Below are 13,212 nucleotides of genomic sequence, written 5' to 3'. Positions count from 1 at the left end.
AAGGTTTAACTCCAATATGCTTAATGTACCAGTGTTCAGAAATAACAACATGACTGTCACAGCAATAGGCAATGGGTCATGTTGTTTGTTGACTATTTGTTCATTTGTCAAATAATGTTATTGTGGCCGAGTGGATGCGGTTTAGTCTTGTCGCTTCTGCAAAATCACCGGGAATGAGAACATTTTCCAAGTCTGAATTTAGTGACCACTGCCGGATGTAAAGGGTTATGTTATGGACAGGATGCGAGTCTAAAGCATGGCTTTAAAAGCTACAGGAATGGACTGGTGATATTGTGCTGCAGTGAGTATGATAGCAAGGAACACATCAAACAGTATCTATCTCCTCTTAGCATAGGTCTCTCCACATCCCTTTGAAGCTAACTTATAGCCCACTTTAATAGGTGTCCTTGGCAAATGGTCATGCATACTGTATCCCTGCTGCCAGCCTACTGCCTAGCTGCCATCCATTCTAGCTGGTAGAACAAGTCACCATACACCATGCTGATCCTCCATCAATCCAGCTACAGTTGCTCACACCTTGTGATAGTGCTCACTGGTGACCCATATCTTGTAACTACCCTTTGTGTTACTGCAGCTGCTTTTCCCTGCTGTCCATCTGGGTAGTAAAATCATGTATATTGTGTGTTTAATTTCTTGTAGAAGTAGTAATGTTATAGATACATTTCCTCATTTACCCTCAGGCTGCATATTTCTTTTATGGGTCAGAGTCATAAAGTGATAGAGAGCAGCTTTTAGAACCCTTCACACAATGGAACTTGTCTAGCACTGTAACCTAATAACCTTTCAAAGGACAAGAGCTACTTTTGCTCCAGTTTTGGCAACTTTGTATTTAGATAGGCCAACAGGGTCTAAAGAGGCTGTCATCTGCCAGGCTATGTACACTAACCTTGTGCACACATTGGTTATGGGTCATGCAAAAGGGGTGATAAATAATCTTGTCATGCTCCACAGGAGCCAGGCAGTCCTTCAGAGCAGGTGCTTTATAAACAGTACCCTCTTCATGGTACAAAGACACTGAGAAGTAAACACAATAACAGCAAAAGTGTATATATGTGCAAAGCTTTATGGTCACCATGTTATCTAGTGGTGTTGGTATAAGCATTGTTACCATGAAACATGTTAGTACTCCAAATGTCAACAGAAAAGAAATCAGCACAACTCCCAGACTTCCATCAGCAATCTCATTCTTCCATTGTGTATTGTGAAGTACAGAAACCTTTCGTTTGTCTTGCAAAGCTATTTATTCTGCCAGCATGAAGTCTCTCCTGTATTATTGCTGCATATATCAGACTTTTGCTCTGACTAAATTCTTCTAATATACACCCAAGCCAATAGCATTTTCAGTCACATCAGGTCTTCACAAGAGCAGTCGTAGTCATACACACAAATTCAATAGTGTTTACATTCTGTGTACAGATCCAAATGCCATGGCATCAGAGACCAATCTTTCAGGCTGCAACTGCATGCTTTTGGCCTTCTTAATATCTACATCTATAACATTGCAGCTCAATCTTTTGTGCAATGTGAAGTGAAATTGCTATTATGATAAGTTTGATGCTTGTGGCTTGACGCTAGGGGCAGGTGTTTTCCTGGTGTTTGGGACAAGGTTTACTACAATCATTTGTTTCACATGCAGCACTGAGGATCAAACCCCGACCACAGCCTGAGGGTAGGGACTCTTTTAGTTTTATAGGCATTTCTTTGCTTTTCCTGTTTCCACTGTAAGCAAATTATTTGACAACAGACAAACCATCCATCATCAGTGCCACTAAATCCGTATGACCTTTAAGCCACACCTGTCACATATGGTCCACAATACAGAGATGCAAAATTTCATTTTTTAGATAATCCATTACTACTAGTCAAACTGGGATACGATTTGCTTATATTTGTCGAAAAATAAATTATGAAGGTATTACACCAATGAGACTAATTATGATTAGTCAATAGTGTAATAGTAATACAGGTGGCACTTAACAACTCGTGTTGGCTCATTTGGACAACACGAGCTTGGAACAACTGAAATCTGTGGAGGCTACCGTTTGAAAGATAGATTTCTATTGCAGTATTGCAATTGTGTCACATATACCACCTCAATCACATCTCACATCCATGGCAATGGCATGTATAAGGACAATATGCTCAATTGATGTGGAAAGGGTCGTGGGTTTGATCCCCAGTCATAAGTTTCAAGCAAGCTCCCCATCGAGTTGGGCACACCATTATTATAGCATGGTTCTGGAATTGTCCAGTAAAAAGAGGACGACAGAACCAAAATAACTCTGCTGAAATCTACTAATATCTTGAATATATACTGTGTTTTTATGAGCGCTTGGACCACCCCAGAAGAGAGCATTGGTGCATGCTTCCTGAATATTTAACAATGTACATCCTGTTTTTCTTGTCACACAGTGACTTGCTCTCAAGTATGTTTGCACTATCTGGTACTAACATTTCCGAGAAGTGTAGTGACATTGCTATTTCACAGAGCTTCCATTTCCCAGCGGACCTGAACCATAATGAAACGTCACATTAACATTTTAACTATCTTTTTCCCAGCTTACCCTTGGTTGTGTTAACAACTTATCATAAAAATGTAATCTGTGTCCCTCCCCCTGCTGCATTTGTAAACATTTGTGAAAAGTTACATTAACCCTTTGACTCTCCTTTCCCAGCCTACCATGGTTGTGTTTACAACCTGTCACAACAAGCCTAATTGTTTATTTCCACCTCATGACTAGAACAGGCGAACTTCCGGCTAACAATGTTAACTCTTGCTCTGCCCCAATAGGAGTACGACTGGACAGAGTCCGAGGAGGTCGCCAGAAATACAAACGCAAAATCGACGCCGACCCGTCGTCATATGTCCAACAAGCTCCAGCACTTAAAAAGCCCTCCAATGGACCAGGTAAGGAGTAGTATTTGCTATTGTTTTGGTGTCCTAACACTAAACAAACGATTCAAGCCAAGGATGTTTTAGACTTTGACAGGGTTTTCAGGACTTTTTACTGTTGTGCCAAAATGTTGGATGCTGGGGTTTGAGGGCTTTCAATTTATTGTGTGGTTGTATGACCATTTTTAATCCCAGCTAGAGCTAAGAGGATTGGATTGATATTAAATGGAACATACTTCCATGTGGTTAGGTTGAAGGTAAAACCTGAAGAACTTGTCCCTTTGGTAAAGACAACTTTGTACTACATATCTACATGTAGGTATAGATGACTAGACATCTATAGAAATTAAAATGATTTAACCATACCATTTTTATAGTAGTTTTATAATTTCTGTTATGAAACATCTAAAGTTTTCTATTGCTTCAAACATTCTTCAGAAGTTTTGGAACCAGTGAGGCCTAAGATTTTAAAGCAACATATCCTTCTCCTCCTAAAGATATCTGTAAAGTAAGCAATCTTGCGCTCTGCAGATATGAATTCACATGCAGCATTTCATTGGAGTAGATGGAGATTGGTTATGTACTTTGTATTCAATGAAATAAAATCAATACATCCTTTCCAACGGCATTTCTTCGAGAGGATGGTAACAAGAAATAAATCAAATATTCCAGGAGGGATTTTCTCCACTTTCCTGAACCACAGACTGTAGTTTCTCACAGACCTGAGAGTCATATGTGAGGTGATATGATTTAACAGTGACTTATTATTTTCTCCTAATCATGTCTCTGTAATTCAATTGCTAATTAAATCAGGTCAGAGTTGTTGCAGTGTTTGTCTGCCTGAAATAATTGCTCTGGGAGCCATTCTGCTTCTGGCAGCACTGTCCAGGGGAGGCTGGTTAACTGAAGCTCAGACATGCAAGCATTGATTTCAGGTGTTTGAATCAAGAAATCAATGGTGTATTAACGTTAGTACCGTCAGATTAACTGGTGTATACCAGGAAGCAGTGCTGCATGCATTCCATCTTGTGACTCGGTGCTGTAATGTACGTTTCCAGGCCGCACGCGACATGTCCACAATTCTGTCCCCAAGAAGTTTGTGCTAGCGGGCGGTGCTACCAAAACAAAACGACAGGTCGTCACTTGTCCAACCAACTCACACAAGCAGCATGGCAGAAAAGGCAAGCCACTTCCTGTGTCAACCACTGTTCTATTCACTTCTACAACTGTCCTCTTCCAAGCAACTAACAGTTGATCTTCTCCACTCTCCATTGTGCATCCCTCGGATTTTCGATCATTCTGATCAATTATTAAACCAGGAGACATCTCTGATTGCAGAATGCACTTAGACATTTTAAAGCTGACTGCATGAGCCCATCAAGATGTCTTGGGATGATTGCTCCTGCCACGAGTGCTCCTTAAGATTCCCATAAGGAGTAATTCCCTGTACTGACAGCAATTCACCTTCCCTTCAGCAGATAAAATTAAGTTGACTCACATGCTGACCTTTGCTGAGCTATTTTGACAAAACAGGCACCTGTGCAATAAGGGAGGTTCGGTGGTTAGATGTTGAAATTCTGTTCTGTACAGACAATGAGAGACTTCCCATAGTTTGGGCGGTGGGTGGTATACTAACTCGATAGGGTCACGGGACCTACTTTGTGCAGTATTGAATTGATTTGTGCTTTGATCTACAAAGAAACAAGGCAGAATTAGCATAATGGTCTAAATCATATTCCCACTATTCATCAGCACCAGAGTAAAAATTGGCTTCCCTGCAAGGATGCTGGCATTAGTATTCCAAATCTATCGTTAGATGTTTCCCTTCATATCTGTACAAGATTTCCTTGGGGGAAGAAGAAGATGTCAACAGTAACCAAATCTGATAAAGTCGGAGCAGACCCATCAACACTGCTAACAGTTGCACGTCCCTGGCCCTTATCCCACATGCTGGAGAAACTCTCCAACCTTCCTCTTCATACTTCAAAAAGTCTTATTTTAGACAGTCTTCTTGGCAATTTGGTGCTCAGCCCTTAACTGCATCTCAGCATCACTTACTTCAGTCTGCCAGCTCAAAATTCAGTCACATAGAAGTCTGCTCATACTTACTTAGCAGTTGCACTCAGCTTCATAATTGAATCCTTAAAACCATCTTATCTTTTGCCTTGCTTCTGTTTTGCTGAGCTTCTCAGCCAATGACACTGTAAGACTCTAATACTAACATCAGCTTTACTATAGACATTTTCATTAACCTGCTTACCAAGAGATCCTTTCTGGGGAAGATTCAGTCCTGCCAGTCACCTGATCTCATCAACATAACCACCTTCTCTTCTCCTAGATGCCTTTTACTGACTTTCACTGTATAACATACTAAAAGAATGCCTTTACCCGTGAAAAGCGACAATTGTACAGGAATGACTTATTCCACCTTCTTCTGTCACTGTCTCTTGTCCAGTGAACAAGATTGTTGCCCACCTGATGGTGGCTGAGCCTGAGAAGCTGTACGCCATGCCCGACCCCACTACACCAGACAGTGAGCTGAAGACTCTGACCACGTTATGTGACCTGGCAGACCGGGAACTAGTGGTCATCATTGGATGGGCAAAGCACATACCAGGTAACATGTAGATTCAAGACATGGCTGAGTTTTGTTTGGAATATGACTGATTTGTAGCAAAGAACTTAGGTGTTTTGTTAATCATATCAGACTAATGTGGTCTTAAACGGCAGCATCAAGTTTGGTGACTTGATAACTGCTACCAGCAGCTGACGTTTCAGCACCATGGTTAGTCACAACAAGTCAAACTGGGTCGCAGAAATACCATACCTAAGTAGTATGTATGAAATTTCTTGAGGTCCTGCCATCCCAACCTTTCGCATGGGGTGAGGAGTTTGCGCATGTGGAATGTCAACCAAGCCAGCCACTTTGTTCCCAAATGCAATCTCCTCTGCCTGGTCCACACACGGGAGTTCAGACCTATGGAAACCCACGGCTTACTTAAGAGGTTTTCATGTAATCTAGCCCCTTTAGCCTGGGATTTTTGGATAGTATCCTTGGGTCTGAAATGAGACGATATCCAGGTAGAGAGCTTTTCAGTAGAGGGACTTACTGTAGTTATTGGGGCTTACACTACCCTTCCGGGATAAGATACTTTGGGTTTTCTGAAAGCTGCTGTGTAGAGGCTTTGTAACCCCCTGCCATGGACAAAAATAACTTCTACAGGGAGCTAAGTCATAGTAATGCTGTGTGGAAATGAAGCCGAGTCTTCTGTAGGTAAGCTTTTGTTGTCATGCAGTGACACAAAGTTAATTTTTGTAGGATGAGCTCACCCTGAGTTGAGTGGATACATTTCATGCCAAAATATTGGTATTATGTATGAGGAGCCATGCTTTCATATGAATACCTAGTACCTGGGCCATGTGATTAATTTGTATGAAGAATATCTTGTTCAGCTTTTGACCCAATTATTATCCTGTATAATGGAACATATCAGGACTTAAGACACTTAAGCAAATTGTTCTTTGGACAATCAGATTTTATTGGTCAATCAGCTTATAGTCCTGTGAATGACGACAAGATACTTCTACTTTTAACATGTATTTAATACAGTGTTTTTTTTATAATCCAAGAACTCCCTGAATTAAGGCCTCAATGAGTCACAAGTTGAAGCACAGAGACAATTAAAACAATGGTGTGACATGTAAATTGTCCATACTTCCAGTTTTGGTTCAGAAATGCTCATGATAATATCCCCCACAAACGTTTCTCACATCTGTGTTCCCTTCTGCAGGCTTCTCCAACCTGTCATTAAGTGACCAAATGAGCCTGCTGCAGAGCGGCTGGATGGAGATCCTCATCCTGGGGCTGGCCTTCCGCTCCCTGCACTACGACTCCCGCCTGGTGTTTGCAGAGGACTACATCATTGACGAGGAGCAGTCCCGGGCTGCAGGCCTGGAGGAGCTCAGCAGGTCTGCTCCTATTTTCCTCTTTTACTGTAGTCTACAGCCTAGTACGTATATGTGCAAAAACAATGTACAGGAGGTAAGACATAAACTGAGAGTCTTCACTCAAAATTTATATCAGTAGACATGTTGCCATCCTATGCCATACACTCTGTGAAAGGATCACATCATGAACCTCATGCTACACATTTAGATACATTTGCAGAAAGCATGGAAGTTGAAGAGGTTTTTAGATTTTGGGAAGAAAATAATATAATAGTGCTATTATTTTGAAATTATGTAGTCATAGCATGGATGTGCAAGCTTCGTGCAAGTGTGTGATGAGTGGTAACACTGTCCTGCATGAGTGGTAACACTGTCCTGCTGTGTTTGGTACAGGCACATCCTGCGGCTGGTGGGGAGGCTGAAGGCCCTGGGAGTGGAGAAGGAGGAGTTTGTGGTGCTGAAGGCCATGGCACTCCTCAACTCAGGTCAGGACATGCCCTTTCTCTGTAGTCCATGACCTAGATATTTGTATGCTGCTGCATGTGATTTCCTGAGGTCCTGTATTGAATAGCAAACAGGACAGGCAAATTGCATAGTAAAGGTTTGCATATAATGCAGGAGGATTTTGCAGAATGGGGAAATGGTCATCAAAATGACATAGCACTTACAAGATTAGCTCTTCTAAATAAATGTGGGGGGTTTTGTGCACCCTTTGTCTGTTTTTATCTGCACCCTGTCTGGATAGTTAAGGCAGAAAAGGTTTGGTCAGTGAATCTCAAATTCTACCATGAATTATGACAAGTGGAAAGTATTGTCATTGATGCAAACTCTTTGATGTTGACTTTAGATTGCTAGCTTTGGACTTGTTGAGAAAACTGCTCAGTTGACTCTCTATGCAGTGAAGAACGATAGCTCAATAGCATTCAACTCTACTTGTAGTGGGACATCAGCACATCTAACAACATGTTGTTTTTCCATACAAGTAAACTGCATACATAATTGATAAAGGACAGAGCAGTGTGTAATGTTATGGATGTTATGGATGTGATACAGTTTGTTTGAAGTCTCAAATGGGAGAGTTACCGAAGAAGTCAGTATTGATCCAAAACTCCGACACTGACATCAGTCTGATACTTCACATTTCCTCCGTCTGTGAGAGTCAGGACTGATGTATGAAACTGTGACAAGAAGTGTGTTGGCTGAACCCTGGCATGATGAGTTTGCTGAAGGTGCCACGGGATGTACGATCTGGGTCACAGGATCAAGGCACAGCATTGTTGTTGCCATTAGTGGGCCCTGCACAGAGCATGATAAGGTTGTGTTAGGCCATGTATGGCTTGGACAGTTTCCATAAAATATTAGGAATGTATTTGGGGCATTACTCATACTCTTGTAATCGTGAGGAAAAGGATTCGCTGACTGAAAGGAAGGCTTTGCTTCCAGGTACCTAGGTGAAATTTCCCAAGTTTCTGTTGTCTCTGTGCAAGTGATCTGAAGCGGAACGCTTGCTGTCTCCCGCCTGTATGGCCACGTGCGCAAAGATGGAAGGAATCCATTTATTTTCTATGGCCTTTTCCCCATTGAAAATGGCTGGGCTGATCTACAGGAACCCTGTGTTTAATGAAGATGCCCTGGCGTGCCCAAGTCACACCTCCTTGTTGGGAGTTCAAGGCACAGCATTGTTATCACCATTGATTTTCTGGCTGCAGAGTTGATGGATAGGGAGGGTTGAAGGGTCGTGGGCTTGATAGCATTACCTGAAGTGCATTATAGCCTAACCCTGCACTACAGACAAGTTCCTGCTCTATTCCTATCATAAATCACCACCAAGAAAGACCGCAGGAGGCTTTGCTTGCTGGTGATGCAATTTCAAACCACAAAAACCACATAGTATCTTTATTACCAGTTGCAGTGCTCTTTATCATCCCCTATACTTTCCCCTGCGGGCTGTCAAAATCATCCGTTCTATGCAATCTGTTGATTTTAAAATTGGTGGCTCAAAATTATATGTCATCAATCTTCTGGCAGGATTCCTTGAAACCCATGTAATTTTCTCTACCTGCACCATATTCAATATCTATTAGCCGCTGCAGAGTTCTCTTTCCATCTGCCATATCTTGCCTTCGGTTCCCAAGATGTATTATCTTTGCCACTCTGCAAGTTATAAATTGTTGTCCAAGTGAGATCTGATGATATCTGTCCATATTAGGTTACAGCTGCCTCTAAGAGCTCAGGAATTAAATCAATATGAGAGCAGCCTGTTTTACTTTCCTGTCAATATGGTGTCCAACAAGGTAACCAGAAATGACATGTTAAGTCGGAAGTGCACTTTCTGATCATGTTGGTGGATAGATACATCTTGTTTGTCCACCGCTCTCTGTCTGGTTTGATAGCTGCTAATACTCAATCCTCACCAATGTTGACTGTGGAAGGTGTTATTTTCTGAGCTCCAGCTTTTCTTATAAAAACACAGAGAGACAAAACCCCTGATGATATTGGTTATTGGACAATCAGAACTTTGTCTGCTATGATGGATGTGAGGGGCTGCCCTGCAACTTTCAGCCATCAATTTCCCCGTAGCAAAAATCTACAGATCAGATCAAGTTGGCAACTTTGTGAAACATGTAAAATGTCTGAACAGAGCCTTGATTTTGGGGTGATCCTAAACTTTTAACATTATGTAACCATGTTGCTGACTACAATGAGCCAGCATTGTTCAGGCTGCAGTACCAGCTGTTATCAGGAGATGCTGCCACCTGTGTCAGTGCTGCTCCCTATGATCCATTCCTGGTACTCCAGCCTGCCTCTAAAAACACCTCCCAGCCAATCTGGGCACAGAGAAGTGCAGAGATGTTGTGGGAGTGCCTGCCCTGGGATAACTTCCTGCTGGCCGTCCATATACATCAATTATGACAGGTTGCAGACAAAAACAAGAAGATGGCTCAGTGTGTGGGAGATAAAAAGAAGAGATAGAGAGGAAGAAACGGGCAATTTTATGATGTGACATACATTCCACTGTCTGCTGTGAGATGATACAGATGGATAGCCACTTTGTCTCTGGAGCTGAAAGTGATCATAAATTTTCCCTTTTGGTGGAAAGTGCAGGGTGCCACGTGCTGGATTAAAAACTGCTACTTTTATCCTGCTATGGGGCATTAAAGGAACTTGTGTTTTCAGGCTACTTTTGATGGAGCTCCATTTCAGAGATGACTCATCATTGCAATGCCTTAATGCAATCATCATCAAAGAATTCATCAGAACTGAAACTAAATTTATAAAGTATAGGTGTTACTTCTTCAGTCAAAACTAGTTGGATTCTATCCACTTTCCCTTATCAGACTGCAGTCGTGTACTTTAAGCTCAGAGGCTCTTAATACCACTAATCTCCTTGTTAAATCTGAAGAGACACAGTGGAAAGTTGGGAGGTGTAGATACATGATTGTATAGTCTGACTTGTAAGAGGTCTGTCTCCTTGGAAGATTATGATTGCACAAGAAATGACCTTGTAACCAGGATACATATACAAAGTTCTAAAATCACAACCACTGTCCCAAGAAAAGCATTGTGTGCAATTCCATGCATGGCTCTGTGCTGTCCTTATGCAAGGCTTCACAGCACACATCCAAGTGTATGCTATTACATGTGATCTCTAAGGGTGTCCAAACGAAACAAGTGGATTTCTGAACAATGATCTCTGCTTGGCCATTGTAATCCTGTAATGTTTGATGTTAATCAGCACTGTATTAATGAGAAGTTGTTCTGTTTCAGATTCTGTGTATGTTGAAGACCATGAGGCAGTACAGAAGTTACAGGATGTCCTCCATGATGCTCTCCAGGACCACGACCTTAACGCCCATCCTTCTGACTCCCGCCGCATCGGTAAGATCCTCATGATGCTGCCGCTACTCAGGGAAGTCGCCACCAAAGCCGTGCAACACTTCTACACCATCAAGATGGAAGGCCAGGTCCCCATGCACAAGCTGTTCCTAGAGATGCTTGATGCCAAGATATCAGAAGTTGTGTGTAAAAAGATGTACTAGTTACTGCATAGGGAACCATCCTTGAACTTTGACCAGGCAGCATAAGGATTAATTTTTATCTTTGAGTAGTGAATAGGTTTTATCCTGGCTTGGCAAATTTCTTCTGTGTCCTGACCAATGCAACTCACACAAGATGTAACTGTTGGTTTTCAATTGAAGCTGAAAACAGAGAGACGCTCTAGTCTTGGTGTACATCTTTGTCCCCCCCCCCCCAAACAATATGGCATGAGATGAGCATGAGTGGGAAAAGGTTGAAGATGGGTCACACTAGTTAACCCCAATGGAAGCACTGCCAGGTTCTGCCTGGATTCTGGATGGAGGTACATTTGGGTAAAGCTTGTCTCCCAAACCTTCTACAGTTTCTGGGCTCAACCATCTTGCAGTAGCCATTCTTGCAGAGTTTGAGATGTTTATATTGTGTTTCTGCAAGAGTGAAGCCGGAACTATGCAGGAATAGACATTTTACTTCAGCTGAAACAAATCATTTTAGAAGGACATATTGTGTTTACCCTTTTTCATAAGTGTTTATAATTTGTAAAGATCTGCTGATTGAATGACATTGTTATTTATACTTGGATTGCTTGTGTTGTACATGGTGCTCGTAGAGAATGTAATTATTTCCTTGATATCTGGGTATGGAGAGTTTTAAGAGTGATTTAATGTACAGAATTCCCTAAATCAGTAGAATATGATTTTTAATGTGTTGAAGATGAATATTGGCTTTCTTTGCAGTTTATACATTTGGTACTACTCTGCACGATTATGATTTTCTTCATTATTGCTGATCTATGATGCTGTATTGAACTGAAGCTTGTACATAGCCAGTTGTGTCACAAAGCAAGATTTTGATATTGTTTACTGTATGTGAAGTAGTGGGTTTGTGCCAATGTTATATGCTGAAAGATGATGTATACTTTGTTATTATATTATTTATAAAGAACAGATTTATATTTGTTGTTGTTGTTGTTGTTGTTGAACTCCACATGTTGGTACTGTAGCTATGCATAGTGTTGTGGCAATGGTTGTTACATACCAGGTCACAACATTCATTACACAATGAATGTTTTCCCAACAAAGACATTTTTCCTCTGATCAGAAAGAATGTTTTTATGACAAACTAAGTCATGACGTCAGGAATTGTCCTCGGTTGTACTCTCACTGCAAATGTCTTCTGAATCATGTTGCAAGGCTTTGTGACTTAGTCCCATTGGGAAACCTCAGACAGATCTAAAGAAGAACACAGTCAACCTTCCTGAAGCTATCTTCATATGATGATACATCAGTCCTCCTTGTTTATAGGTGGTAGCTCAGATGTACAGCAAATACATCCAGTCAGTATCCCAAGTGAAACTATATGAACAGAACTAGAAAACCCTCTTATAATCAACTGAAACTGTGAAATCTCTAAATTTACATAGTTCCCTTCAGATGAGAGTTCCTTCAGATCAGATGAAACAAATGCAGTGTTCTAATGTTGAATTGTTTGTATTCAAGTATCTTTTAGAGAAAGAGAGACTTGCTCCCATGACAAACCTGTCCATGTTTTGTGGGCAGCCCAGTTTTGTAGTAGAACCACTGATTAGTGGTAGATCATGTTGGATATCACCCTGTAGTAGGTACAACTTCTGTGATGGTAGCTGTTCTAGATGTGTGTTGGACCTGTGGTTCTTACTTGTTACATATCATATTCCCAGTATTACATAGGAAGAAGCCATTGTATACCTTTACCTATATCCTTGGACATGTGTAAACTTAGTTGACATACTATTACCATTGGTAAACACCAAGCCAAACCAATGTTCAGAATATGGCTATGTTACAGATGTAGCACCCAAGTTCTTCGGGTGGTTGTGTCCAAAACGGAAAAATGTCTGTCCAATTTTGTCCAGTTTTGTGAAGCAGCAATCCTGCCAGAGGACTTCTCGGGTGCCCCACAGGCAAAGGGTATTGTTACTGGGAGAACATTTAATCAAGGTAGAGGAGAGTTTATTTTGAGAATGTGATGGGAGAAATTTGATTGGGAACACATGGGGCCCCTCAGCTCCCATTCTGCTAGGAATGCTGCTGTAAAGAGTATCTGATTCAGTAGACGTCAGTCCCACTGTTCCAATGTGTAGAGTTCTGTTGGCTGTCTATTTCTGTATTAGACACAGGTTGATGGTTGTGGAGATCTTCACTGTTAGGTGGAAAACAGCCCTTGTGTTCACCAGCACTTGGATTGATTTTTCATTTCTATTGCAGAAGGTCCTTTATGCTGTGTACATAGGCGCAGCACTAGATGTTTTATCAATAAAGGTGTCTATGGATTTA

General features: G+C 41.4%; 1 protein-coding gene across 17 annotated transcripts in view; it reads left to right on the top strand.

Moving 5' to 3' along the window:
* LOC109469176 (estrogen-related receptor gamma-like) overlaps positions 1-13,212 on the top strand; it is a 51,377-nt gene extending 38,165 nt beyond the window's left edge. For 14 of the 17 annotated variants that reach the window (XM_019767590.1, XM_019767594.1, XM_019767586.1 and 11 more), the window contains exons 4-10: positions 1,658-1,690; positions 2,813-2,929; positions 3,973-4,095; positions 5,370-5,531; positions 6,706-6,883; positions 7,256-7,347; positions 10,631-13,212. In XM_019767590.1, the coding sequence (XP_019623149.1) occupies positions 1,658-1,690; positions 2,813-2,929; positions 3,973-4,095; positions 5,370-5,531; positions 6,706-6,883; positions 7,256-7,347; positions 10,631-10,902 (977 nt within the window). In that variant the 3' untranslated portion in view covers positions 10,903-13,212. The remainder of the gene's footprint in view (positions 1-1,657; positions 1,691-2,812; positions 2,930-3,972; positions 4,096-5,369; positions 5,532-6,705; positions 6,884-7,255; positions 7,348-10,630) is intronic. The other 3 variants (XM_019767588.1, XM_019767585.1, XM_019767589.1) reach the window with 3 other exon arrangements.

This window comes from Branchiostoma belcheri, unplaced genomic scaffold (genome assembly GCF_001625305.1).
Source record: "Branchiostoma belcheri isolate BF01 breed outbred unplaced genomic scaffold, Haploidv18h27 scaffold20, whole genome shotgun sequence".
Lineage (NCBI taxonomy): Eukaryota > Metazoa > Chordata > Leptocardii > Amphioxiformes > Branchiostomatidae > Branchiostoma > Branchiostoma belcheri.
Note: the sequence above shows the minus strand (reverse complement) of the source record. Positions and strands in the feature narration are given on the sequence as shown.